Source organism: Neltuma alba, unplaced genomic scaffold (genome assembly GCF_004799145.2).
Source record: "Neltuma alba isolate B1F8T4 unplaced genomic scaffold, ASM479914v2 tig00007017_pilon, whole genome shotgun sequence".
Taxonomy (NCBI): domain Eukaryota; kingdom Viridiplantae; phylum Streptophyta; class Magnoliopsida; order Fabales; family Fabaceae; genus Neltuma; species Neltuma alba.
Window position 1 is genome coordinate 31,985 of NW_021634650.1, and position 25,681 is coordinate 57,665.

The 25,681-nt window shown below is 33.1% G+C and overlaps 1 protein-coding gene across 1 annotated transcript; it reads left to right on the top strand.

Annotated features, from left to right (window-relative positions):
• Nucleotides 1-10,513: 10,513 nt before the first annotated feature.
• Nucleotides 10,514-14,186, top strand: LOC114751680 (TMV resistance protein N-like). Its single transcript, XM_028940347.1, has 4 exons — nt 10,514-10,995; nt 11,195-12,284; nt 12,393-12,692; nt 12,777-14,186. Exons 1-4 carry the CDS (start codon nt 10,514-10,516, stop codon nt 14,184-14,186), a joined length of 3,282 nt encoding a protein of 1,093 aa, XP_028796180.1.
• The last annotated feature ends 11,495 nt before the right edge of the window (nt 14,187-25,681 follow it).

A 25,681-nucleotide genomic window follows, 5' to 3' on the forward strand; every position in this document is an offset into this window, starting at 1 on the left:
AGGAATGGGACACTTCCATCCTGTGTCCCGTCTCATCCCGAAACAATTTTGTCCCATTATACTCTCGTCCCGTCTCAAAATAACGGGGACAAGGACAGAATATCGGGATGGAACACAATTAAGCAGCCCTAATATATAGATATGTATATATATATAGGGGTGTTTAACTTGTCCCATCTCATGTCTCGGTCTTGATCAATTTGAGACAGGACAAGACAAAAAAAATTTCTGGCCTAGAGGACTACAGGATGGGACAAAATAGTGACCAGAACAGGGTTATCCTGTCCCATCATGGGGTATTTTTCTTCAAAAATTTACCTATTAATAATAATTATTTTTTATAGAAAAGTTTAGCTCTTCAATTGCAGTGTTATCTCAACAAAATCTCCTTCCTCAATAAATAATTCATAAAGTTATTGTATAGTGTTTTTTATGTTTTTTTAATATATTGTTTTTACACCTTTTTTAACATTATATAGTTGGGCTTTCTACATAGTATTTTTTTTAAAATAATGTTCTTATCTTTAGAAGCCCAATAAAAAATAAGCTTTACAACATTAAAAAAAAAAAGAATCCATGACCAAAATTGCAATGATTCTTGAAAAAAAGAGTAAAATATTCTGACTACCCTTTTAGTTTGCATTAATTACATAGACCTCCCCTATATTTTAAAAACATACAGTTTAGTCTAATTAGTTAACACCGTTAGGAATATTCTAAAAAGATTCTAAAAATATTATTTTTAACTGAAATTTATATTAAAATAAAATTTATTTAATATTTTAATATTCATTCTAATAAATTCCTAAATTATATTTTAACAGTTACGTCAATTTCATTCAGCTATGGCAAACATAAAAGATTTGATTAAAAATTTAACTAACTTTTTTAATAAATATATATATGCACTTAACTAAATATGTTTATAAATTTTTATAACAAAGATGTGGTTAAAAGTTTTGAATTATAAATTTAAATAATTTATAAAATCTTTTAAATTTATATCCTTTAAATTTTATAATAAACAAAAACTATGTATTTGAAATTTGTTTTTACAATTTAAAATAAATCAAAGTAAATAATTTCAAATGAATATGATAAAATATTAAAGTTATAAAATTTTATGATTTAAGTCAAGATTAATAAATTTTGTAACATATTAGAAATTTTAAAGATAATTATTTTTTGATTTTATAATTTTTTTTGGAAAATATAAATATCTAAATAATTATTAATTTAAAAATTGTATTTTGGTAAAAAAAATTTTAAAGCCAAATTTAATGATGAACTAACGGCTTAGATAGATAGAAATAAAATTTTAGATATATGAATGTAACATATATTTTTAACTGTAAGAGAAGTCGATATACGTTTTCAAAATAAAAAGAAAATCGTTGTACTTGGAATAAAATAGAAGGATAATCTGTATATTTTACTCTTAAAAAAAAAAAACATCTCATACGACTTCAGGATGGGACACGGATCGAAAATTCCATCCCGTCCCTTGGTCAACCTTAAATCACACACGCATATACGTTCAACAACCGAAATATCTCAGCACACGTCTTTCGATTTCAATGGCTTGGCGCGTGAATGGATGACTGGAAGACGCTCCTGTAGTACAGTACACAATATGTATGTTGACTAGTATAGGTTGACTCGTTAGCTTCCAATAGTATAGAGTATTAAAAAACTTACATATTAAAAATGTAGTATTATTATTTTATACACGCAATTCATACAGAGAAATGGATGAGAATCTTTCAAACCTCCATACAGAGAAATAGATTTATTTGGAAAAATATAACATCATCAAGTCAACAAGACTTTTGTCCGAAAAATTTGCATTAAAAGGATATCTGCGTTCAATTTTTCATTTTGATCAATGCAGATAATTTCTCGGAGATTAGAACATTAGCAAGATGATTTCCCTGTGCATAACTTCACCCATCTATATGTTATAATCAATATTAATAATCCAATAACACCTTTTCTCCTGGAAAGAAAAAAAACCCTTCCCATTTATTATTAAATTTGATTTTTTTTTTTTTTTGAGGAAACTGAATGCAGTTGAAGATAGTTCATAATGCTAATGATGTCTTAAATTATATATTTCTTAGCTTCTGAATATAAGGCTATAAGCTATCAATCTATTTTGTCTTATAAAGCTACACTACCTCTGGTTTTAGTTATAGAGCTTCATTTATAATCTATAAATGAGATCCTATAATTAGGACTAGAGTTAGTAGTTTTTTTCTCTAAACTTTTTTTTTATTAAATGAACCTATTAAGGAAGTTTTTCGTTAAAGATATAATTTATAATAATGCACGAAATTAAAAATGCAGTTTAAAAAAATTGGGATAAGATCCAATTTTATCCTGAAAATTTTTGTTTAGGAGCTGTAGATATTTGAAAATTTTTTTTGGCTCAATATCACCCCAAAAGTACTTAAAAATGGAGCAGTATTGCCATAAATATTAGAAAAAGTTAATTTTGACCATTAAATTTTCCTTTTTTGACTTATTCTTTCTGATGTGGCTCTCTCAACCTTCTCGCTGTTAGCTTACCTGGCATTTACATAATATTTATTACTTTATTTTGAAAAAATGAATGGTTCTGCGGTCTTCATCCCCCGTTTCTTGCTGGCATCGACTCTCTCCCTCTTGCCTCTTTGGCTCTCATCTCAATCTTTCACCGCTTGCTTTGAACCCTCAACTGCACCACCCCAGTATCGTCCTGTTTACTTCAGTCATCCTTCATCATCGTCTTCGTTGGCCGTGGATCGTGGTTCTTTCCTCGTCGTGGGCTCATTTTTTTCTTGTTCGTTGTAATCCTTTTCCTAATCTCCATCCCAAATCCCGATCCTAGAATGCATTGTTATTGGCATTGATATTTTGGCTCTTCATTTGGTGATTATCTAAGAAGCTTGTTGTGTTGGCGTTTTAGTGTGTGAGTATGTCAAAGAAGTATCATATTATTCAAGATTGAGAAAACCTTAGTGTCTACTAAGATGTGAGTTTGAGCTAATAAAATAGCTGAGAAGAGGAGTCGTTAGAACTGACCGTTAGAGATAACCGTTGAAGTATTTATGTGTCTTAGTTTTATTCTTTCATAAACCATATTCAATGGCATTAAAATATTTTAATTCAACTTGATTAATTGTTTAAAAACTGCTCTTTTAATTGTCATTAAAACCATACTTAATCACCTTTATGGCAGCCCAATGGTCACATATTATCTGCCTATAAAAAGCAATGTATGGTGCATGGTCAGAAGGGTCGAGTTGTATCCCTAAGCTCTCCTCCTCTCTTTCTTCTCCTGAGTTTCAAATTTTTGTTGTTCTTTCACCTTGTTCTACACAAGAAGGATTCATTTAATCTTGGAGAGTGTCGTCTTTTATTTTAACATGTGTGATAGAATAACTCTTAAGGACAGTATCATTAGACACGACTTGAACCATATTTTTATTATTTTTACAGGTGTTGCCAACAATCTTAAGAGTTGCGTCACACTGAAGGCACCACTCAATTACAGGGTTAGTTGTTTTAGTACTCATCAACAACAAAGTGATCTTATAGGGAAGCCTCTAAGCTTTGTCTTAATTTAATTTGATAGTTTTATTCAAATAAACATTTTCCTCTTATTTGATGGGGAATTTGAGTTATTCTCATGTTTGTTATTTGTGCCTCATTTTAGGACATTATGTTGTTTGTGTCTCATTGTAAGACATTATTTGAGACCTCATAATAAAGAAATTAGCCAAATAGGCTGCTCCTCATCTGTCTAGTAGGATAGAGATGAGAAGGGGTGAACCTCTGGTGCTTATAAAGGCCAGAGATGACTTGAGGATTGAGTTCTAACTCACAAACTTGGGACACTACCACCTAGGATAGTGATCTAAACTAGTGGTAGATGTGAACTTGATAAAAGTATATGTTGAGATAGTGAATCCAATGGTGTTTATGGACGATAAAATTGAATTATGGGGCACATGCTATATATTTAGATGCGTTATGGGGGTCAAGAACATCAAGTCCCAAATTTGCCTCTTTGACCATATTCACATAAGATCTTATAGACACCATATTGTGAGTGGAGTCCTAGCATGAATACTATAACATTGGTAGAAGTGCTTTAGAGAAAGATTGGTGACAAAAATGACTTACCATTTTTCAGAGATAATGGACATCTTGTTAGAACATGATTCGTCAAGATTACTTACCACTTACGTGTTTTGGTCTGCTCTCTGAGGTACGCATATGTCTATTCTAGAATTTGAACGAGGTGGAGATATATAAAAGAATTGTTTGTGTAGCTTATATGTTTTTTGATTTCTTTGCCATGTATTATTTGCTAGTTGAGTTTAAAAGGCATTTTTTTGGGTTTTCAAATTACTATGGCATTAATTAAATTGCTATAATATCTATCAAAGAAATGAATGCTTATTATTTGGCACATGAGTGATTTTGGGAAATGGAAAAATGTGCCGTTGGGTTTCATGGGTTGGTTTCATAAAATTGACTTTATGAGTTTTAAATATAATTTTGAGTAAAACCGTTAAAAATTAGTGAAACTGTTTTGAAGTAATGGTATTTTCTTAGTGTGAACATTTCAACCATTAAAAAAAAAACATCAATGAGATGCCAAGTTATTCGTCCTAGATTTTATATATCCACACACAAAATCTTATGAATTGTGTTTTATATGCATGATGTTCTATATATAGTGTGAGTTGAAAGAAGGAAAACGTGATGGATTTTTACCCGTTCATTGATTAAATGATTGTTTATTATCTTTGTTTATGTTATTATATTGTATTTCCGTTAGCGATTTTATTCTTTCACATTGAAGAATTTGTTGGGTTCGTCAATACATATTGGTTTTAATAATTGATAACATCCGTGCTTAAAATATTATTAATGTTGGAGGTTCATTGCTTTATACTAATGACTGGTGAATTTAATCATTTCCGTTGGAATTTTGGAGGCTCTATTGCATTTTATTGATGACTATGTTAAATTGATTTTAATACTATTTGCTTGATATGTTGCTGTTGGTCCTCTAGAAGCAAATTTAGTTTTGTAGTAACTGAGACACATGGTGTTGTTCATATCATTGCATACGAAACCATTGTCATTTATTTGTTTATTTTTCATCATGAAAGACTTTCGGTTATATAGACATTGACAGGATGTCCACTTGTATTTAAAAAGTGATGAGTCATTTTGAAGTGGTTACAAATGCAAGCATTTAAAGTCTTGCATGATTTAATTTGTTCTGTACAAGGTATTCTTTATACGGTTTTTGGTGCCTCTATGTGGTTAATTTATTTCAGAGGTGACATGATGACATGCATTGTTGTTTTAGTGATATTGGGAATTGCTTGACTAATATACAAAGCATTTAAATAGGCATGGCAAAAAAAAAAAAATGTTTTAGTGGGTCTCCAAATCAGATAATGGAAAAGCAAAGGAGGAAGAAGCTGTCTTGAGGTATTATTGCCACGGTGTAATTTATTGTGTCATATGAAGAGATGCCACATGGATATTATGGAGTTAAACATGATGATTTAATGGTCAAACATAACATTTTAAATGGTTGGAGCAACATTGCTACATTTTTAATACTTTCATGGTGATATTGAGCTTAAAAAAACTTCTCACAACTCCTAAGCAACAACTTTCAGCACAAAATTGGATCTTATCCCGGAAAATTATAATGAATCCTACTAAACTATTGCCCAAAACAGAGAGACTGAAGTGGTGGGTGTGAAAGCATCTTTAATGTATATGCCCAAACTAATGGTGGAAACACCATCATCCTCCAACACCAATATCATAAACTACTGAACTATTTAATTTTTTTAATTATTTTTTGATAGTGAGTGTGAAACAGGGAAAGCATTTTTATGTATTCAAATTGTGATAAGAAGCAGACCATCCTCTCTGAAAAGTTATTTTTAATTAATATTATCAACTTTTAAAAGTTAAAGGGATGTCATTTTTCCTCCGAAATGAGCGTTCTTGTTCTTCCTTAGTGGTCTTTATGTAAAGTAGGTGCTGTTTCCTGTCAACACATAAAAGAATGCCGCCCCCGTCTCTATATCAAATATGTGTGTGTTTAGTTCATATAATGCCGTCCAGGGAATAACCAATTAATAAAACATTAGTTATATAGAAAGAATGACTGGAAAAAGATTGAAATATTTATTGAATAGATGTCATTTTCCAACCTGTCACTGAACTTTGAACAAATGAGGACATTATTGAACAAATTCTTTCTTGCATGTGATTCAAGGATAATGTTGAGGCAACTTAGATAACCCAATGCAATATCAGTCTCGGACAGAATATGCGAGAAGAAGATGATTATCAGTAAATTGCATTTCACCTATATATGATCAAAGTAATAAATTTTTGCAACACAAGTGTTATGCCACATAATCCTAATAATCGGGGCAATTAAGGAAGGTTGATTTAAATGCGTATAGAGAATCGTGATTTTGATTATGAGACAGCGCTAAAAAAATCTATTAATTTTTCATAACAATACAGGATGGACGGAGTAGTTTTAATTATTTTACATAAACAAAAGGAATCTTTTAAACTTGATAAAAAAAATGGTCAGTTATTTTTAATTTGCATCAAGTCACAGGTACCGAGTGCCGACATTTGATATGGCCCAGATTTGGATACGAACATAAAGTCTCTGGACTACTAGCTAATTTAAATTACACGCTTGTTGTTTGAGAAGACGACATTTGACTATTCCGGTAAAAAAAAAAAAAAAAGAAGATAACATTTGACTATAAAGCAATCAAGTCAACAAATCAAATGTTTATTTGATTTTTATTTTCTTGGGAAAAAGACACAAAAATGCACCTCCAACTCCAAAAGCCCAGAAACGTCCGCCCAATTCCACAAATCCCATTTTGGTACCATGAGACCAAATTGGGATTATTATGTGAAAGGAAAAGACCACATTGCCCTTCATTTTAAATATTATTTTTAAAATATCACAGCCCCTACAGGCCGGCCGGTCACCGGACCTCCGGCAGCGGCGGTCACCGGAGCTCCGGCGACCAGCCGACAATTGGTCACCGGAGCTCCGGCGGTCGGAATTTTTTTTTTGAAAATTTTTACAACTTCAATATAACGGTTAACAACTTTTGTAATGCTATTCACAACTTCAGTATAGCAATTAACAACAGCTTTTCTGGAAAATTCAACAAACTCCGGCGACCGGAAACAATTATTTTGAAAATTTTTACAACTCTAATATAACCGTTAACAACTTTTGTAATGCTATTCACAACTTCAATATAGCAATTAACAACAGCTTTTCTGGGAAATTCAACAAACTCCGGCACCGGAAACAATTTTTTTGAAAATTTTTACAACTTCAATATAACCGTTAACAACTTTTGCAATGCCATTCACAACTTCAATATAGCAATTAACAACAGCTTTTCTGGGAAATTCAACAAACTCCGGCGACCGGAAACAATTATTTTGAAAATTTTTACAACTTCAATATAACCGTTAACAACTTTTGTAATGCTATTCACAACTTCAATATAGCAATTAACAACAGCTTTTCTGGGAAATTCAACAAACTCCGGCGACCGGAAACAATTTTTTTGAAAATTTTTACAACTTCAATATAACCGTTAACAACTTTTGTAATGCCATTCACAACTTCAATATAGCAATTAACAACAGCTTTTCTGGGAAATTCAACAAACTCCGGCGACCGGAAACAATTTTTTTGAAAATTTTTACAACTTCAGTATAGCGGTTAACAACTTTTGTAATCCTATTAACAACTTCAGTATAGCGGTTAATAACTTCAGTATAGCGGTTGAAAAAACCTGTTGTTAACCGCTATACTGAAGTTGTTAATAGGGTTACAAAAGTTGTTAACCGCTATACTGAAGTTGTAAAAATTTTCAAAAAAATTGTTTCCGGTCGCCGGAGTTTGTTGAATTTCCCAGAAAAGCTGTTGTTAATTGCTATATTGAAGTTGTGAATGGCATTACAAAAGTTGTTAACAGTTATATTGGAGTTGTAAAAATTTTCAACTTCAGTATAACGTTCACAATTACGTTTTTTTGAAAATTTTTACAACTCCAATATAACGGTTAACAACTTTGATATAGCAGTTAACAACAAGTTTTTAAATTCAAAAAGTGACATTTTTATAACTTCAGTAATGCCTTTAACAAACTCAAAAACCTGTTGTTAACCGCTATACTGAAGTTGTTAATAGGGTTACAAAAGTTGTTAACCGCTATATTGAAGTTGTAAAAATTTTCAAAAAAATTATTTCCGGTCGCCAGAGTTTGTTGAATTTCCTAGAAAACTTGTTGTTAATTGCTATATTGAAGTTGTTAATAGCATTATAAAAGTTGTTAACCGTTATATTGGAGTTGTAAAAATTTTCAACTTCAGTATAACGTTAACAATTACGTTTTTTTGAAAATTTTTACAACTCCAATATAACGGTTAACAATTTTGATATAGCAGTTAACAACAAGTTTTTCGAAAAATTCAAAAAGTGGCTTTTTTATAACTTCAGTAATGCCTTTAACAAACTCAAAAACCTGTTGTTAACCACTATATTGAAGTTGTTCATAGGCTTACAAAAGTTGTTAACCGTTATATTGAAGTTGTAAAAATTTTCAAAAAAATTGTTTTCAGTCGCTTGAGTTTGTTGTTGTTAACCGCTATACTGAAGTTGTTAATAGGGTTACAAAAGTTGTTAACCGCTATACTGAAGTTGTAAAAATTTTCAAAAAAATTATTTCCGGTCGCCGGAGTTTGTTGAATTTCCCAGAAAAGCTGTTGTTAATTGCTATATTGAAGTTGTGAATGGCATTACAAAAGTTGTTAACGGTTATATTAGAGTTGTAAAAATTTTCAAAATAATTGTTTCCGGTCGCCGGAGTTTGTTGAATTTTCCAGAAAAGCTGTTGTTAATTGCTATACTGAAGTTGTGAATAGCATTACAAAAGTTGTTAACCGTTATATTGAAGTTGTAAAAATTTTCAAAAAAAAAAATTCCGACCGCCGGAGCTCCGGTGACCAATTGTCGGCTGGTCGCCGGAGCTCCGGTGACCGCCGCTGCCGGAGGTCCGGTGACCGGCCGGCCTGTAGGGGCTGTGATATTTTAAAAATAATATTTAAAATGAAGGGCAATGTGGTCTTTTCCTTTCACATAATAATCCCAATTTGGTCTCATGGTACCAAAATGGGATTTGTGGAATTGGGCGGACGTTTCTGGGCTTTTGGAGTTGGAGGTGCATTTTTGTGTCTTTTTCCCTATTTTCTTTTGGGGCATGGCGAATGGAGGAAACGCTTAAAATAATTAGCGATCTTAAATTATTGAATTTTCTTTCTAATAACGAAAACTCCTCGTATTGATAAGGAAGTTTTCCCAGATACCTTGTTCTTCGCATAAAACTGCATTGCTGTCTACCCAGACATCACTTTTGCTCTTAGTTTGCCAGAGATAAGGTTTGATCTATCCAGGTACGATGATCTTCTTCATCGTCTCTGTAAAATGTATATCTTAGAACTGTTCATGCATAAGTACATACGGATCAGGAAAAGCCATAATGTTCCTAATGAGTTCCATATATATGGTTGTGTGCTTGCTCCGTTTCACCATCTTTCATTTCCACTTGTTCGAATTTTAGGATGAAGCAGGATCAATATTATGTTAAATCTTAAATACAAGTTTCTGTGAGATAGTGAATCTCAATCACATATATTCTGAACATCTCTCCTATAATTTTTTTTTATTACACAATTAATCTTATAAAATACTATAATTTATATTTTATTTCTCTGCTTTTATAACGCTCTCTGATATATTCTACTCACCAAAAAATTTCTTCCCTCTGCGTTAATAATCTCTATTCTTCCAGGAAGAACAGAGATTTCATTTGATTCTTTCGCTTCACATTTTGGCCTGTTCAATGACGCCTGAACGCTCATATCTGGATTTTAGATTTTGTTCATTGAAGTCTGATCCATCACTTGTTTAAGCTAATGAGCCCTTCAACTCATTTCATATTGTAATTAGTAGTATTGGTACTTCTGAGATGCTCAACTATTTTTTGTTAGAGGAGAACTTTTCTCCACCCAGCTGCTAACCTTTATTTAATTTATCTCCTGTTTATTAGTCTGAATTACAATTGTAAATGAGCTATCCTGTTCTTCTGGCGTTGACAATGGTTTTTGGCACCTGCTGATGGTTTTTTCCCACTTTATTATGTTCTAGATGTGAAACCAGCTTTAATTATATTCAAGCCACCCATGCTAGTTACTTTTCTTTTCTTTTTTGCCATCGCCATGCTAGATACAAATTAAACTCACACGGGAGTGGACATATAATATTTAAACAGTTATATGTTTATTAGAATGTTATAAACGGAAACTTGAGGGGAGAGACTAGCATCAAGTTTATTAGGAATAATTAACACCCTATGGTTTTTGTTTATGTCCAGTAATGGCAACTTTTACGACTTCTTCCAAAGTTCAGCAGGAAAAATATGATGTTTTTGTTAGTTTTAGAGGTTCAGACATCAGACGTGGATTTCTTAGCCATTTGACAAAGCTGTTACGACTAAAGAGCATAGGTGTGTATGAGGATGAGAGGTTAGAAAGAGGAGATGAAATATCATCTGCACTTTTGAAAGCAATAGAAAGATCAAGAATTGCGCTGGTGATATTCTCAAAAGACTATGCTTCTTCAAGATGGTGCTTAGAAGAGCTAGAGAAAATCATGGAATGCAAGCGAGCCAATAATCAGATTGTAATTCCAATTTTCTATAATGTGGAGCCATCACACGTTAGGCATCAAGAAGAATCCTATGCAAATGCATTTGCTCACCATAAGCAGAAATTCAAAGATGACTTGTTGCAAGTTTGGAGATCTGTCTTAAAAGAAACTGCAAACTTGTCTGGTTATCATCATTCCTCAAATTTTCAGTAAGCTGTTTCATATTTCTATTTATTAGATAAATATTGTTATAGTTTTCAAATTATATGTTTTCCCCATAAAAATTTTAAATTGATTATATCCATACATATAATATTGATACTTACATCGAGGCTTGTATTACATTATTCTTAAAAATGTGCTGTGTGATTTTTTTAAAAAAACCAATTTTTTCTTTTATCTTGGCAGAAATGAATCCGATCTTATTGATGGAATAATCAAAGATGTATCAAAAAAGCTAGAAGGTAAAGACACAATTGAGCCAAAGCGTCTTATTGGAATTGAAGAAAATTTGGCTACTATTGAATCATTTATGAAAGATGACTCACAAAAAGTTGGAGTTCTGGGAATTTGGGGTAAGGGAGGGGTAGGTAAAACAGCCTTGGCTCGTGCCACATTTGATAAGTTTTCCCACCAATTTGATAGTTCTTGCTTTGCAGAAAATATCAGAGAGGAATCAAAAAAGATTGGATTGACTTGTTTACTTGAAAAAATTCTCATTGTTCTACTAAATGAAGAAAACCTCACAATAGTTGGAATGCCTAATATTCAAAGGAGGCTACGTCAAACAAGAGTTCTTCTAGTGCTTGATGATGTAGACACTCCCAGTCAATTACAATATCTTGTTGACGAAAATCTTTCATTGGGACCAAGCAGCAAAGTCATCATAACAAGTAGAGACAGGCATGTTCTTCTTAGTGGAGGAGTTCATGAAGTACATGAGGTGAAGGAATTAAGCAAGGAAGAATCGCTTCAACTTTTCTGCCGACATGCTTTTAAGCAATGCCATCCCAAACAAGGATATGAAAAGTTATCAATGCAGGTAATTGAATATGCAAAAGGTCTTCCTCTGGCATTAAAAGTTTTGGGTTCATATTTGAGCTCTAGAAATACAAAAGCATGGGAGAGTGCCCTTAAAAAATTGAGAAAGAATCCAAATAGGGAAATTCAAGCTGCATTGAGGGTGAGCTATGATGGACTTGATACACTAGAAAAGGAGATATTTTTAAATATTGCATTCTTCTTCAGGGGAGGAAAGAAAGAAGATATCATGAAGGTGCTAGATGCTTGTGATGATGACCTCTACATGGATATTGGAATAGATAGGCTTCTAGATAAAGCACTTATAACTATTTCAAGTGATAGTAGAGTAGAAATTCATGATATGCTACAAGAAATGGCTGAAGAAATAGTTCGTGAGGAATCTAGAGAGCACCCTGAAAGTCGAAGTCGATTAAATGATGCAAAAGAAGTTCAAGATATACTGGAAAATAACAAGGTATATGAAGGATGCTTTAACTTCCTTTTTCATTCATTAAATTATTTCATTGAAGAATCTTTACATGCCACTTGTTTAATATATTATTTGTATTTTGTTATGTTTTAGGGAACTGATATAATTGAAGGCATTGCATTGAACCCACATGAGTTAAAAAGTGACATACACTTGAGTGCTGACGCTTTTAGAAGAATGAGTAATTTAACATTTCTCAAGATTGGTCCTAATTTTGGAGGCAAATATAAAGTGCTTTTTCCTTTTGGTTTGGAGTCACTTCCTAATAAACTAAGATATTTTTGTTGGAAAGATTATCCATTGGAGACTCTACCGCAAGGTTTTTGTGCAGACAAACTTGTTGAAATCCAAATGCCTTGTAGCAAAGTTGTAAAACTATGGGATGGTGTGCAGGTATGGCTATATATTAATGCATGTTTCATTCTTTAGTCTAATTGAATTTTGAGGGCCTTTTTCTCTAACTTTTCTCTTTCACAGGATTGTATGAATTTGAAGATACTAAATCTTGCTTGTTCGCGGGAGTTAAGGGAGTTGCCTGATTTCTCCATGGCACAAAATCTTGAAATAATGGACCTCAGTTATTGTAGAAGTTTATGTAGTATTCATCCATCAATCTTGTCTCTTCCTAAACTTGTTTCTTTGAATCTAGAGGGGTGCATTGAACTAAAGAATCTTCATGGGGATAACCATTTGAAACCTCTCAAGGAACTCAAGCTAGCATTGTGCCCTGCTCTCGAGGAATTTTTGTTATCATCAGAAGAAATGAGAAGTTTACATTTGAATTGTACAAGTATCAAAACATTAAACTTGCCAGTTGGACGGTTTAATAAACTTGAAGAGCTATATCTCAGTGGACTTCTCAGGAGCTTTCAAGTAAAAGAGCTAAGTAGCTTGACATCTCTTAAAGTATTCTCTCTTGGTGGTTTTAAAGGCAAAATAGACAAATCAGAATTAGTCATTTTGTTTGATGCGTGGCGTTCTTTAGAAGAACTGTATTTGACGTACTGCATGATTTGTGAGATCCCTGACAATATCAGTGCCATGTCATTGTTGAAGATTCTATCACTACGAGAAAGCAGTGTTAAGAGTTTGCCAAATAGCATCAAGCATCTTTCAGAGCTCAGAGAAATTGATTTGCGTCAATGCAAGAGGCTTAGGTCCTTACCAGAACTTCCACCTTCCCTTGCTGACTGTTATCTCCACGACTGCCAATCACTAGAGACCTTTGGTTTCCCACTGATGCGAGCAATACATAACTCTAGTGAGGTTAGAGTTTGTTATCCCGGAAGCATAATCCCAAAGGGCTTCAAACATTCTCAGACCGCTAAGAGGTCCATTACTATTGAGCTTGCACCAGCTTCTTCTGACCATTTATTGGGTTTCGCTTCTTGTTGTATTTTTTCAGGATGGAAATTCGACTTTCACCAACAAGTTGACAGAAAATTCCACTTTGAGGATGAAATGATCTATTACAGGGGTGACGACAAACTCATGTACCTTGAGGATCCAAGGATAGATCATATTTTTTTATGGTATAATCCAGGGGATCGCATGCTGAAGGAAAACCAAAGAAGGCGATTTGATGAGGGTGCCACTCGCAAGTTTACATGTGAATTCGCCATTGGAGATTCCCCTCATAGTTTGCTTGGATATGATCGCGGGATAAAAGGGTGCGGAATTTGGCCAATATATGCATCAGAAATACAGGAGAAAATGGAATTAAGACTGGAGACGAATGCTGCTACAGCCAATACCTGGCAGCACCCTAATGCTGAAGTGTCCCAACATCAGCCAGCACGTGATTCCGTTAGAAGAAGCACTCGTGTGCTCCAAAGGACAAGGAACTTGACCACAATGCTTTACTCTTTGAGAACCAAGAGAGGCTGAAATGAGCGCATGGCCCCAAAGGATAACAAAAGAATCGCTTGACGATGCAATTCCAGGTCCAACAATTTTTTTAATTCTTTGTAGCCTCCAACTATGTATGAAAAGAATTCTTTATTCTCAATGTGACTGGTCTTTGGGTCTCATGCCCAGCATCCGTTAAAATAATAAATAAACATTAGAAAAATCTCCAAACTAAGCTACTACATATATATATATGCGACTATCTATAATTTCTATCCACAGGCACATGAACCAAAATTTGTAGAGATAATGGATTAATTGATTTTTAATTCCTTCAGTATGCCTTAGTCCCCTGCTCTCCAAATTCTGGTTTCTTACCAAGAAGTTGATGCCATGGCTTGACTGGTAGCAAACATTGTGTATACATGGGGATACTAACATTGCATAACAGTTAGTATTTTGGTTTTCTTCATTAGCCGCTCAATTTCTAAGGCCCATGTGATTTTTTGCTCTGCTCTTTACTACTCCCTCTGTCCCCTTTTTTATAAGAAATAATTTCTCTTATAGTGATATTCCTAAATATGAGAAACAAATCTTCTTTTAAATTTGTCTTTTTACTTTTATCCCCATTAAATACATGCCACTAATTATCTTTCTATAATAAAATTTCACCCATAATTTCTCATGTACTATCTTTAAAAATGGGGATATAATTACAAATTTTTCTACCCATTTATTATTTTCAACTAAATTTAACTAACATTTTGAACTGCATGACTTTTGTAGTTGTTCCTTATAATAACGAACGAAGCGAGTAATGTTAACAATTTCAAGTAAATCTGAATTGCATTCATTCATGCACATTTTGGAATTAGAGACAAGCCTTGTACAGAATGAAATTCAGAATAAAAAAAATATATAGATGCCATATATTATGTATTTCACCTGTTCAACTTTGCATATTGTATAATATTGGTTTTTGCAGGCCAATCCAATTATGAACAAAGCATGTCAAGCCTGTTTTTCATCATCGACTGGTCTTGGTGGGTGGAGGCGTGTGACATGAATGTAATCAACAATCATCACCTCCATGGCTCCATTTTTCCAGTTGGTCATCAAGTGAAAAGGTCTAAATCATTTGAGTTGTTAATTAAGGTGTTGTTTCTTGTCTTTTTCCTGGTCATTTGGTTCTGGTTTCTCTGCAATACCACACGTGGAAACTATTACAGTGTGGGAATACAGTGTGGGAATGACAAGAATAATACGTGATTGTGAGCCACTTCGATAATACGAGAAACTTGGTGGTTATGTTTATCTTTAGCTTTCGTGCTTTCGTTTGCTGACTTGAGAAAGTCAACTGATTTTTTTTTTTTACTCAGAAATTTTTGCCAAACCGGCTGTTATATTTATTCAGAGGCAGTCTTCATGTTTTTTTTTTTTAATCACCACAAACAGGTGAGAAAACCATCAAATCTGTTTGTGGGATCTCAGAGCAGGGTAATGAATTCCTTATTACAAGATGATTGAATCAAGTCTCTGTTCTTTCAGTAAATTGAACCAACAAACCTCATTGGTTTCCTCAGGTAATTTAACATTCCAAATCAAAGAGTGGTGTATTTATATATAGAGATCAAGGAAAGTCAATGAAGCTAGTACTGAACTGACATTATTCTTCCAAAAAAATGTTTTCATATGTTTATCATCATTATTTTTCATATGTCATTTCCTCAAGTCCTTCTTAGGCTTTGAGAAAGCCGAAATGAAAAACATGACATTGAGCAATGAAAGAAACTTCGTATTATTATCGTTGTTTGCTTAACCCTTGTCATTAGAAGCCAAGTTAAATGCATTATTTTGCTCAAATTTATAACGAAATAATTGAGAAATTAAATTAATTGTGTGATAATTTTTGAACAATTGATGGACACATAATAAAATCATTACAAAGAGCATCCCAAATTTTGACGTGTTTGCAGATATAAAAGCAACATTAAAAATCATACTAAAATATTGCGCAAAAGAGACAAATTAAAAGCATGATGATTTTGGAAAAAAATTGTGATGGGCGTGAAAGAATCTTTCATGTGCCCAAATCGTCAAAAGCAACATCCTCCTACAACACTAATATCATAAATTAAAAAAGAAAAAAACTCTTGACTATATAAGACAATCAAGTCAACAAATCAAATATTTATTTGATTTTTATTTTAATTTTTACTACCTCCGGTCCTAAATATAAAAGCCAGTTAGGGGATTGGATTTGGTCTTACATATAGCACCTCAATCCATTATCTCTCAAATTTATAATGTTTTCTCTAAAATATCTCTATTAATTGTGAGGGTTTCCGTCAAAAGGTGATTCTAACGCACGTGATTAAATGGAATAATTTAGAAAAATCAGCATATTTTGTTATAAATAACTGAGTTAACTAATTTTCTTAATCTCAAATTAGTTATCTAGTTCGTGAGGAATCTAGAGAACATCCTAAAAGACGAAGTCGATTGAATGATGTAAATGAAATTCAAGATGTACTGAAAAATAGCATGGTAAGAGATCCTGCAATTTAACTTCCTTTTTCATTCATTATTTTCATTGAAGAATTTTTGAACTTCACTTGTTTAATATTATTTGAATTTTGTTATGTCAGGGAACTGATGCAATTGAAGGCATTACATTGAACCCAAAGGAATTTAGAAACCACTTGTACTTGAGTGCTGACGCTTTCAAAAAGATGAGCAATTTAAGATTTCTCAGGATTAGTTCGAAGTTAAAAGGAGGTTATACCGTGCAATTTCCTTTTGGTCTAGAGTCATTTTCTGATGAGCTAAGATATGTTTGTTGGGAAGAATATCTTTTGGAGTCTCCACCATTGGGTTTTTGTGCAGAAAATCTTGCTGAAATCCATATGGTTTGCAGCAATGTGGCAAAACTATGGGATGGTGTGCAGGTAACTATATATTAAAGCATGTTTCATTCTTTAGTCTAATTGAATTATTGGGGCTTTTTTCAGCAACTTTCCTCTTTCAATTGTCACAGGATCTTATGAATTTAAAGACAATAAATCTCAGCTTTTCCTCAAAGTAAAAGGAGTTACCTGATTTCTCCATTGCACAAAATCTTGAAATAGTGGACCTCCGATATTGCAAAAAGTTACGTAGCATTCATCCATCTCTCTTATCTCTTCCTAAACTTGTTTCTTTGAATCTAGCGGGCTGCTGCAAACTAAAGAATCTTCATGGGGACACCCCTTTGAAATCTCTCAAGCATCTCACGCTGACTGGCTGTATTGCTCTCAAGGAATTTTTGGTTGCATCAGAAGAAATGAGAATTTTACATTTGAATAATACTAGTATCAAAACATTGAACTTGCAAGTAGGATGGTTCAATAAACTCGAAGAGCTACATATCGGTTGGCGTCTCAATAGCTTTCAAACAAATGAGCTAAGAAGCTTGACATCTCTGAAAATATTCTTTCTTTCTAATTTTACAGAAGGAATTGACAAATCAAAATTACTCATTCTGTTTGATGCCTGGCATTCTTTAGAAGAACTGCATTTGAGACACTGTGATGTTGGTGAAATCCCTGACAATATCAATGGCCTGTCATTATTGAAAATTCTGTCACTACGACGATGCAGCGTGAGTACTTTGCCTAATAGCATCAAGCATCTTTCAAAGCTGAGAGAAATTGATCTGGGAGAATGCAAGTGGCTTAGATCCTTCCAGAACTTCCACCTTCCATTACTCAATTTTATGTCAATGAATGCACATCATTGGAAACCATTGATTTATCACTGATGCAAGCAATATGCAACAACTACTCTTGTGAGCTTAAAGTCTGTTACCCAGGAAGCACAATTCCAACGGGCTTAAAATATTCTCAGACTATGGAGAGATCCATTGCTACTATTGAGCTTGCACCAGTTTCTTCTGACCGTTTATTGGGTTTTGTTTGTTGTTGTATTCTTTCTCCATTAGACTTAAGCCATGTCGTAGCATCAATTTGCAGAAAATTTCACTTTGAAGATGAAGAGATCAATTGCAAGGATGAAAAAGAATTCCCTCGCCTCATGAAATTGAGTACAGATCATGTTTTTGTATGGTATGATCCAATGGAAAGCATAGTCAAGGGAACACAAAGAAGGCGATTTGATAAGGGCACCACTTGTAAGTTTGCATGTGAATTCTTCATTGAAATTCTCTTCCGTTCTGGGCGAAAAAAATATAATCACTTGATAAAGGCGTGCGGAATTTGGCCAATATATGCGTCCAAATTACAAGAGGAAGGTCAACAAATGGAATTAAAGTTGGAGAAGGGCACTGTTGCAGGCAATAATATCACTGGCCCAAATGAGAACCCAAATGCTGAAGTGGCACTGCTACATCAGCCATTACCTGATTCCGTTAGTAGGAGCACTCGTGCGTGCCAGAGGACAGGGAACTTGAGGTGGATGCCCCCCTTTTTGAGTAACAAAAGAAAAGCTTGAGAATTCAGTTCCAATTCCAACAATTTTTTTTATGGGTAATTTCCTGCACTATGCCATTATTTTATTCAAATATATCTTTTTTTGTCCTGCTGCTAATCTCCAATCATGTAGGATGGATCAAGTTGTAGAATCTGAATTTAGTCAGCCTTAATAGCCAATGATAGGAGAATCTCCAGCTATGTATGAAAAGAATTCTTTAAATTAATTGTAACTAGCCTTTGAGCCTAATGCTGAACCTGTACTAAAATAATGAATAAACATTAGAAAAATCTCCAAACTAAGCTACCAAACATGCAACTATCTCAATTTTCTATCCATAGGCATTGAACATCAAAAAATGAAGAGATAACGGATTAATTGTTTTTTAATTCCATTAGCATCCCTTGGTCCCCTGCGGTGCTCTCCATATTATGTTGTCCATAAAGATACTAGCATGCGCTAATGCTGATTCTCAGTTGTGCTTGTGACTTATATACATGGACCTCAGTAATGTAGTTAAACTTTGTGATGTGTTGAATTGAATGTGATGCAAATAGCATCTATCATCTTCCACAGACTTCATTACTATCCTTTAAAGAAATAGAATGGTTACATTTTGATATAAGTGATTTTATTCCCTCCTTTTTCTCTTTTAAAGTAGGCTCTGATTGTCTTTGAGCTGTTGTTATATGCAGATTTCTTTGGAAAGGACTTGAGTTGAGTTGATCGTATCATACTGGATATAAATGTGTAACTACTTGCATAACAGTAAGTATTTTGGTTTTCTTCATAGCTAGTCAATTTCTATATGTTTCATTTAAACTTTTCCTCTGCTTCTTACCAGCGGTAGTGAACTCAAATAAATCTGAGTTGTATTCATGCACATTTTGGAATTATAGGACAGCCTTGCGCAGAATGAAATATAGAACGAGAAGAAATATATATGGATGCCGTGTATTTCAACTGTCTAACTTTCATATTATATAATATTGGCTAATTAGGCAGGCCAATCCAGTTATGAACACAAGCATGTCAAGCGTCTTTTTCAGGTAAATTTGTCTCTGACATGTGTGCATTTCCGTTCATTTGTAATAATGAGTGTCCATATATGATTCTACTTCACTGGTTAATAATTTCTATAAAAGAGTAGAATATAAAGCTGGTTGATGATTTTTTGATTGGTGCAAGATATGGAGGCTTAAACGTGTCACATTAAACTCAAACTTCAAAAGCGCTTGCCATCGATGCCTGAGATGAAGATAACTCAACTATTCCAGCCCAAGTTCTTCACGGCTACTCAAATTTTAATTTCAAATTGAAGGTAAATGCTGCACCTTCTTTTCCCCTCCATATGCCATTTCTATGGCTTCAGCCCCTTATTTATTCTATTTTTAACCTATGAAAATTGTGAATATATGATATGTGGTCATAATATTAGTAAGGCCATTAAGATAAATAGAAAATGGGCAGTGGTCTATAAATAGGATGCTAGAAGTTGTATGGGTGTCCATTGAATACGTATCTTTACTGTTTACCTTGTGCTCTCTCTCTTCTCTCTGTCTATCTATGACAATATAAATGGCAGTAAGGACACTACTTAAAGCTTCTCTCTGTTCTTTCTGTTTACCTTGATTCTTACTCCTAGTTTCTGCTCACTTTTAACTGTAGTATGTAGTTGAACTTATGGCTTTAATTGTTTGAATCTAAATTTCTGAGACGAAGCAAAATTTGAATTAGGATCGCAATGGAGACCAAATTAAGGAGGGGATAGGATTATTGAAAATACATATACCATGATGAAATAATTATCTTTGTTTTCAATCACAGCATTTATACTCCCAAGTGCGTTGATGTTATTGATTATTGATTCTTTTTTCCATTTTAACTTGTTATGAGCAGGTTTTCTTCTCAAAGGAAGTGGGGGAAAGAGCTGTATTTCTATTTATGAAGATATAGCAGTTACAACTGCAAGGGTGCTTCAAAAGCCAAGTTCACTGGACAGAAGCCAAGAGAGTAGAAGTTGATCTTGTTTCTGCCACAAAATGTACAATTGAGAGATTTTCCCATTCGAATCAAGTTTTGAAGGTTTATTTTCACCAGTAAGAAAGTGTTCAAGACCATGACCCCGAACAGCGGCGAGAACTTGCTGCTTCCACGGAAGAAAATTCTTCTCACCAAGTTTGGCTGAAATCGCGTGATTGAAGCCAATAACACTTGAGTTTTGAGAAGAATCAGTGGATTTGAGACTGAGATCTAATATTCGAGGATTACTCGGTGAAGTGATTTCCTCCATGGCTCTGGTACCATGTGAATGTTCAGAGTAATAGGACAAATGAAATAAAGAAGGAGAGAGGAAAGAGAAAAGTGAGATCTGAATGATACATTGTATTAACCACAAAGCACCGTAATACATGTGAGATATTTATAACTAGTGAATACACTTTGGTAAATCCGTCCCTCTTGACAATTTGACTAAACTAACTAACTTGGTGGATTACAGCTGTCATGAGTAACTACACTAATACTTCTGACAATGAGGCTTGTTGCTTAGTGCTTGATCTTTCACACAAATACTGGGGACAGCATCATCAAGTTAATTTCTTGCATCTTACAGCAGAAGAATGTGTTCATTTTACTGTCTTTGTTTCTTAAAAGCAGAGTATATTATGTGACTCATCATGTTAAGCAACATTGGTTTCATCCAATTTGATATCCACAACCTAGAGAAAAAAGAGATTTTTTTAAAGGGAAGTCACTGATACTGCTACTAAATTGCCATTTTACTTCCAAATTTTAATAGTAGCTTTACGCAACTGCACTTTCATCCATAAACACAAATTTCAACTGCTATTTTGGTTGGATTAGACATTCCCCATCTCAATTTTAGCTACATATATTAATGAACATCAAATGGATACAACAAAATTACCCAGTGAAGATTTACAATTGTTATATGCCAACAAGATTCTATCAGCATTCAACGTTCAGAAATTTTCGTGACTCTAAATAAATATTATCCTCTTCTGCAGGATTATGTTCGTAGTGGTGTTTAGGTATGATTCTTGTATACTTGACCAACCTTACGTTATAGCATCAATAAGCTAGACTCAAAATTAGCCTAAGTGACTAGTATATATGTACCCTCTTACCATGCTATTTATACTCTCTAGTTAGGCAATCCTTTTGCCTGCGTTTACCACATGAATGTGTTATGTGCAGGTTAAATTGAGTTAACATGCGATACTCGAGTGGTTTTGTTGGCATCATTGTACGATCGACTAAATAACCAAAGCATTTGACTAGTTTTGAGTTAAAAGCAAGAAGCAGCTGAGCTAGTTTGATGAATATGACTCAGTTTCATTTATGACTTCTCTAGTCTTTGGACAAGAGACGACAGAGATTTTCTGATTGTTTATTCTCAATATTGAAGCTGGAGTCACATTGATGGGGGGCCATCACCAAAACAAAGAGATGAGAATGAACACAAACTAAAACCGCAATCACTTCAACACCACCAAAACAAATTTTGAAATATCTCTTCCAAGCCTACCCAAAAGTTTTAAGTTATTTTATTTTAAATATATTCCAAAAGATACCTAATTGTGTCTACCCCTGGATTTGACATACACACCCATATATGTATGTGAATTTAATCATGCATCCGTCAAAGCATTTGAGAATCATAATTCTATTATTGTCCTTACTAATGCAAAATAATTAAGAAAAAAAATTTTGAGAAAAAATCAGCGTCATGTGATATAACTGCTAGTATAAATCAGGTAAAAAAAATTATAATATTAAAAGAATATTCTCAGTTTCTCACTACAAAAACAAAAGAATATTCTTATTAAAAGGAGATAAAGTGTATCCAGTATTTTGAAATATTGTTTCAGATGTATCCAATACCCTAAAATATTTTATAGTATATCCAATACCTTAAAGTATTTGTTTAAGCATGTCCAACACCCCAAATTAATTTTTGGTACATTCACACTCTAAATTGTTAAGTGTAAAATTACACCAAAAAATATATTAAAATGTTGGATACACTTAAAAAATACTCTAAGCTGCCAATGCATCTTAACCTTATTAAGAATCGAACTCTCTCTTTGACATATATATACACACACTATCAGTCAATGAGCTTACATATTTAAAATGTAAGATTGCTGTTCCATATTCGGAATTCACATAAATAAATAATTGAGAATATGCCAAACTTGCATAAGCAACTTAGAAGTGCTTGGAAAAATAAAAAGGAGAATCTCATAAAAAAAAGCTTAAAATTATTAAATTCTAAATCACATTTGGTAACAATACTTTAATAGGTTTTGGTAACCTTAAATTTATAAATAACAACACATGTTTATCGAAATTCCTTGTGTGAGATTTATTAATTTTAAACTTTTTTTTTTTTGAGATTCTCCCAAAATAAAATAACATCACGTCAGCAAACCTTTGTTTGAAAAATTTGCATAGTAAAAGCCTATGGCGTTTGATTGTTCATTTTGATAAATGCCGATAATTGCTCAGTAGTTAAATAATCATTAATATAAATAATTAATAATCCCATAATATTTTTTGCTCCTGAAAATATTTTCCTTCCCATTTGTTATTAATTTCCTTTTTTTTAAAAAAAAAAAAGGAAACGCATGCACCTTGAAGGTACTCCATAATGTTAATGATGTCTCAAAACTGAAATTAGCAACCAAAATCAGTTACACCCGTTTCCTTCCCTGTAGCTGTAGGTGTGCTTGAGCACAAACTGAACTTAAGTTCCTCAGAAAATTCATTCTTCAAAAGCCACCGAATCTGATTCGCAGACCAATCCTCTTCAAGTAATCTGCATTAACTAGCTTTGACTTATTCGTCATTCCTTGCTCGCATCTACAGCAAAGAGAATGTGGATTTTATTCTTATTTTTCATTCTAGCTTATACTACCTCCGCTTCTAAATATATATATATATATAAGATCTAGTTTGTAATATAATGCAGGACAGGACATAGTATTAGATTGTGAGTTTCTTACAATCACTTCCTCTCATTCTTGTCAATTTTATTGGCTGGGTTATCTCATGGTTAATTAAATTGCCAGATGTTCATATCTGTTCCCTTTTTTCCCCTTCCTACTAATAATAGTCGTTTATCAGCTTGGAGTCTGTGAAATAAGAAGGTACCAGGAAGATGTATCAACAGTAGGATTATCGCTACAGTAAAAGCAAATGACAGTGTTTGCCTTGAGCATTGGAGGAATCTGTCCAGGTTGGATTTTTTCCTTTTCCTTTTTCTTTTTTTTTTGGCCAGAGAAAGACCATCATTAAACAAAAAAAATACTCCTCCGATCCTAATTATAAGACCCAATTGACTTATTTGAGGAGATTAAGGAAGTAAGTTAAGTTGGTTATTTATAATAAATAAGTGTTGTCATCCCTAAAATATCCTTGCTAATTAAGTATATTGGCTAAAACTATCATTATTAGAAGGATTATCTTGGAAAAAAATGCATAAATATAAGAGAGAAAATGGATTGGGTCTTATAATTAGGACCAAATAAAAAGTCAAATTGGGTCTTATAATAAGGACCGGAGGAGTACCATACACCGTCTTGTAAGTTGTAGCAAAACTATAACCAAGCAGAAAGAAACCAACGGAAAGCAAAATTATCCAGCATCTACTCCTTCTGAAGAAGACACATCATCAAGAACTTAGACGCGTTTGAATGTGAATGATGTTTACACATTGCACGTTTGGGCAATTTCTCCTCTGTATACATAGTAGTTTTTGGCTGATATATCTTATGGGTCAAAACCTACTATCTCTGATTTTTAATATAACACCTTATTTGATTTTTATTTTGATCTCAAATATAAGATCTCAATCCATTTTATCTCTCATATTTATGTATTTTGTTTTCAAAGTAGTCCTTTTAGCAATAATAGTTTTAGCCAATATACTTGATTAGCAAGGATATTTTAAGAACAGCAACACATATTTATTACATATAACTAACTTAACTTCTTTTCTTAATCTTTTCAAATTAGTCAATTAGCTCTTATAATTAGGATCTGAGGTAGTATTTTTTTAAAGTACAATTAAGGGTTTGTTTGGATTGGAAATAGGAAAAGTAACTTATTTTTAATCTGACTTTTCAAAAAGAGAGATTAGACAAAAGTTAAATTGGGTAATATGATTTATTTTTGGATTGAATTTTATAAAAGTTAACTTGTAAAAGTTATATTGAGTAAAAAATCATTTGGATTATAATTGAATAAAACCAAGTTTAGTTTTTAAAATTATGAAAATGGATATGAATTTTATTGAATAATGAAAAATGTTAAAAAATTAATTTACATACTCTTCCGATTCTTAATATAAGAACTAATGAGGAAGTTAATGTTGGTTCTATATATATGGACAACGTGGTTGATAAAATTCTTCCATGTGCTCCATATACGTGCGTACGTAAATTTGTCCCCCTACATTTACAATTAAAAACAAGAAATTCAAATCCTTTTTGATCCCTGGCCTTGTGTATGTTTTTTTGGTCATTCCTCCTGGACACAGAGAGAGAGAGAGAGGGGTTGATGTTGATGCTAGAGTATGGAGAGAGGATAGAGGTGAGAGATGAAGCAAAGTGTCAGCATTGTAGAGTTAGGAAAAAAGGCCGAACCCGTTGGGCCAGTGCGTGTAAGTTAAGAGTTGGGTTTATATTTTGGAACCTTGAAAGAAAAGTTAGGTTTAAAAAGACCAGCCCTGTAGGGCAAAAAATAAACGGGCCAGTCCTGTAGTGCAGTAGGCTGCCCATTTAAGCCCACCAATAATTTTTTTAAAATTTCTGTTTTTCCTTAACTTAAACACTTTTAGTTTCACTCATCCCAGTAGCTCACACAGAGAGCATTCACCAAAAAAAAAAAAAGAATTAATATAGTTCTTGGAAAAAATAACCAAAAAAAAGGTGAAAATTATAAAATTTAAAACTAGGTATATTTAAAAAAAAGTATTATTATTATTTATAAGTTGTCAAAACCTATTAAAATATTATATGTGTAATTTTTATGGTCTTTAT

Coding starts and splice junctions, on each gene's coding strand:
- LOC114751680 (XM_028940347.1), top strand. CDS start 10,514: ATGGCAACTTTTACGACTTCTTCCAAAGTTCAGCAGGAAAAATATGAT. Junction 10,996..11,194: donor CATCATTCCTCAAATTTTCA/GTAAGCTGTTTC, acceptor TTATCTTGGCAG/AAATGAATCCGATCTTATTG. Junction 12,285..12,392: donor ATATACTGGAAAATAACAAG/GTATATGAAGGA, acceptor GTTATGTTTTAG/GGAACTGATATAATTGAAGG.